This window comes from Lottia gigantea (assembly GCF_000327385.1).
Source record: "Lottia gigantea unplaced genomic scaffold LOTGIsca_2232, whole genome shotgun sequence".
NCBI lineage: Eukaryota > Metazoa > Mollusca > Gastropoda > Lottiidae > Lottia > Lottia gigantea.
The window spans coordinates 1-4,339 of record NW_008708588.1 but is presented as its reverse complement, the minus strand read 5'-3'; the positions used below and the strand labels follow the sequence as shown (position 1 = coordinate 4,339).

Below are 4,339 nucleotides of genomic sequence, written 5' to 3'. Positions count from 1 at the left end.
TAGATATTTGCTTTACTAGCTATTAGAGCTCAATTTCAGATATTTGCTTTACTAGCTAGTAGATCTCAATTTCAGCTATTTGCTTTACTAGCTATTAGAGCTCAATTTCAGATATTTGCTTCACTAGCTAGTAGATCTCAATTTCGGCTTTTTGCTTTACTAGCAAGTAGAGCCCAATTTCAGCTGTTTGCTTTACTATCTAGTAGATCTCAATTTCAGATATTTGCTTTACTAGCTAGTAGAGCTCGATTTCACCTTTTTTGCTTTACTAGCTAGTAGATCTCAATTTCGGCTTTTTGCTTTACTAGCAAGTAGAGCTCAATTTCAGCTTTTTGCTTTACTAGCAAGTAGAGCCCAATTTCAGCTTTTTGCTTTACTATCTAGTAGATCTCAATTTCAGATATTTGCTTTACTAGCTAGTAGAGCTCGATTTCACCTTTTTTGCTTCACTAGCTAGTAGATCTCAATTTCGGCTTTTTGCTTTACTAGCTAGTAGAGCTCAATTTCAGATATTTGCTTTACTAGCTAGTAGATCTCAATTTCAGATATTTGCTTTACTAGCTATTAGAGCTCAATTTCAGATATTTGCTTTACTATCTAGTAGATCTCAATTTCAGCTATTTGCTTTACTAGCTATTAGAGCTCAATTTCAGATATTTGCTTCACTAGCTAGTAGATCTCAATTTCGGCTTTTTGCTTTACTAGCAAGTAGAGCTCAATTTCAGCTTTTTGCTTTACTATCTAGTAGATCTCAATTTCAGATATTTGCTTTACTAGCTAGTAGAGCTCGATTTCACCTTTTTGCTTTACTAGCTAGTAGAGCTCAATTTCAGCTATTTACTTTATTAGCTAATAGAGCTCAATTTTAGCTTTTTTCTAGTAGAGCTCCATTTCAGTTTCTGTATAGTACACTAAATAATTAGAGTTTTTTTTTTAGCTAGTAGAGCTGAATTTCAGCTAGTTGTCTGAATATTAATCATACCAGACATTCAATATGTTAAACTCATGCAATTGGCAAACAACCTGACATCAACTAACAAAATGAAGATCCTTTCTTCTAGATTATATCATCTCAAGAATGATTCTAGTTGAATCTTTCAAATCTCATGAAATATTTGCTGTTGTTAATTTCAGAATGTAATTTAACATGTCATCCGAAATGTGTGTCGTCTGTCCCGTCAACGTGTGGTCTACCAACAGAATACGTCCAACATTTTACAGACATGATGAACAAGGTTAATAATATTGATGAAGGTGTTGAATCGTCTACTGATGATGATGATATCTCTATCAAGATGGAAGGCTGGCTGAATGTTCCAAGGTAGTTTATTATTAGTTATTGATATTAGAGTACTAGGATTGGTTGAAGATTTCAATCTGGACCAATAAGATTGGAGTATGAGAGTATGATATATTCGTATTGAATAAACTGGAATATAATTTCTATTTATAGAACAGGAAAAGCTGGTTGGGAGAAACGTTGGGCCCAGTTAGAGGGAACATTATTAATGTTATATAAAGAGTGTAATGATGCCAACCCAGTAGATATGTTCGAACTTAGTCCTATGGATGGGTATGTTACAGTACACAGCGCCGTGACCTACTCAGAACTTTCAGGAACTGCAGCCTCAGATTTACCGTTTGTTATGAGGTTGGATCAGGATCCTAGAACTACTTGCTGGCCAGGAAGGTTTGTTATTATTTCATTGTTTCAATAAACTGCTTATCACAGATGGGGCTGATGTGTAAAACATGGAAAATTAAGTTAACTTAAGCATTGTCTGGATTAAGGGTTTAGTAGTTCTGGGACAGTGAACCACAGCCTTGTACACTACTAACTATGTTTTAGATCCGTAAGTCAACAGCTGAAAATTAAAAAAGAGTGGGCTCATGCCCTGTCTTACAAATTTTAACCATTGTACACTGCATAGCGTTGCCCAAAAATTTTTACATTTCTAAGATATATTCCTGATAGTTTATAAAATTCTGATTTTTAGAATGATCTACCTAATGACCACAAATTTTAGTGAGAAACAGCGCTGGGTAGCTTCTTTAGAGGCAGCTATAAAAACAGCTCATAGAGGAGAGGTCTTCCGTCGAAATGTAAGTTATATTATAAAATAGTTTTATTGAATCTAAAGGGATTTAGTCAATACATTGCCTTCTGAAGTAAAGATATGGAGTTAAACATACCTCATACCATTTAGAAATTGATTTTACCCAAATATATTATTTTATTTCACAGAGACTACAGATGAATACTATCCTGTCTATGTCCTGTTCAGATAGAAAAGAGTTCAACTGTTCTTTAGTCCTGTCAAAACAGGTAACTATAGTAATATTTCTTATCCTTTTTTTGCTTACTAACTTGTATTGGCTTTTGGCTTTGGTCATTATGATACTTTCGTATTTTTCAACTTGGTTGGCTCATTGATGCAGTTCAGAGGGGCTGATATGGAAAATGCATCAACTTGCTTTGAAATTCTCAATAAACTGAGGCATTGTATGCAAGATGTGACAGTTAAAAGCTATCTTTTCAGCTCACAAATCATTATTCTATATGATTATTTATTTTACAGCTAGTATTACTGCCTGCTCTGCCCTGCCCTGCCCTGCCCTGCCCTGCCCTGCCCTGCCCTGCCCTGCCCTGCCCTGCCCTGCCCTGCCCTGCCCTGCCCTGCCCTGCCCTGCCCTGCCCTGCCCTGCCCTGCCCTGCCCTCTAAATATAACATTGTTTATGTTACAGCTAGTATTACTGGGAGCTGAAGAGGGGTTATTTGCGTTGACTATTCAAGATAAAACAAATGAGCTGATACAGCTGACAGGAATATCCAGTATACATCAGATATCTCAAGCCTCTGGTCTGGGTTTAGTTGTTTGTATCACAGGTTCGACACAAATTTCTAATTCTACATGTGGGATTTAAAACTCCCATTTCATTTCATTTGTCTAATAAGGCACAGCACAGTAGGATGTAATTTGAAATTACTTGAATTTGGACATTAATTCTGATAAGAGATAGGAATGACAAAGAAAGAAACAACTATATTATACAAGGGTAACAACAACAAAGTTCATAGTTAAGGATCATTGCTACCAGCAGGTTCTTGGCCAGGACCAAGACTATCACACGTTGATCAAGATCAGAAACCACAGCCACCAATTGCTTGACATATAACTTCGCACATGACGTCATGTTAAGAACTAATGCTCTAACCTACTGTGCTATAGAACTCAAGGTGAAAAATAGCTCTATCAGCTGGTGAATAAAATATTTAGAAGACAACATGCCTTTTATTTATATTTTATCAACAGGTCAAGACAGAAAATTAATAATGATAGAAAAAAATATAATAAAATGCCGAGTTTCCCAGGCTACCACACCAGAAACGATTCCAGTTCCGTTTAAACATGTTGATGGTATTCAGAGTTGTACAGTGTTTGATGTTGGCATGTGGGACGACGCCACCTATCTCTGCGTAGGAATGCCTAAAAAAGTAGTCCTCATGAAATTTAATCCTAGTTTGGCCATGTTCTGTTTGAGAAAGGTAAATTTTTAGAAAATAAAAGCTATTATGGATATACTATTTCTTCCTCTAATTTTAGCAATTTTTTTTCACATACCGAAATCTTTATCTAGCATACATAATAATAGACAAATAGAACAACATGTATATATTATTATTCCTTCAGTTAGACTCAAACACTCCTGGTAAGGGTTTGGTAATTAATTGGTTATACAGTACATGTATTTTGGCAATATCTGTTATCATTGCTATGGCTTCTGAGTGTTGACTTAATTAATCATTTTAAGACTTGCCAGTCCAGTAGATATCCAGTTATAGCTATTTAGAAACAATAAATAAAAATCCATCAACAATTTCCCATCAAGCTGAGACAGAATTTGAACTATTTGTTTTTAGGAATTTCCCAGTACAGAGCCATGTAGTTGTGTATGTATAACAGAATATACAGCTTTAGTTGGAACAGAAAAATTTTACTCCATCAACATGGAACATCCTAGTTATATGGTTGGTAAGTATCATGTGATTTTATAAAGTATTCTGATTGGTTAAACAGATTTTAAACATTTTCATTAACATAAATATTTCAATTTTTGCCAATACAACAAGCCTTACTTCACCATCTTAACTTAATTTGCTTTTCCGAAAATATTCTGGGTTTTTCATATTTAAAATTTGTTTAGAGCATCCACATAGCTAACAATGTTTACTAATTACTTGGTATTTAGGTTTGTATGCCTGGCATCCTTTCAATATAACTTTTTTGGGGTATTTAGGTTTGTCAACTTGACACCTCTGTCAGAGAGTCCACATAG

At 35.0% G+C, this 4,339-nt stretch overlaps 2 protein-coding genes across 2 annotated transcripts; both read left to right on the top strand.

The window, feature by feature from the left end:
• Positions 1 to 575: 575 nt before the first annotated feature.
• LOTGIDRAFT_147305 (hypothetical protein) lies at positions 576 to 869 on the top strand (the record flags this gene model as incomplete). The annotated part of the gene is made up of 1 exon (XM_009054759.1): positions 576 to 869. A coding segment is annotated over one exon (294 nt), but the record flags the coding sequence as incomplete, so codon positions are not given.
• Positions 870 to 1,223: 354 nt separating this feature from the next.
• Positions 1,224 to 4,035, top strand: LOTGIDRAFT_176608 (hypothetical protein; the record flags this gene model as incomplete). The annotated part of the gene is made up of 7 exons (XM_009054758.1): positions 1,224 to 1,321; positions 1,454 to 1,690; positions 1,998 to 2,103; positions 2,246 to 2,326; positions 2,747 to 2,888; positions 3,316 to 3,548; positions 3,924 to 4,035. Coding segments are annotated over 7 exons (1,009 nt in total), but the record flags the coding sequence as incomplete, so codon positions are not given.
• Positions 4,036 to 4,339: the final 304 nt, after the last annotated feature.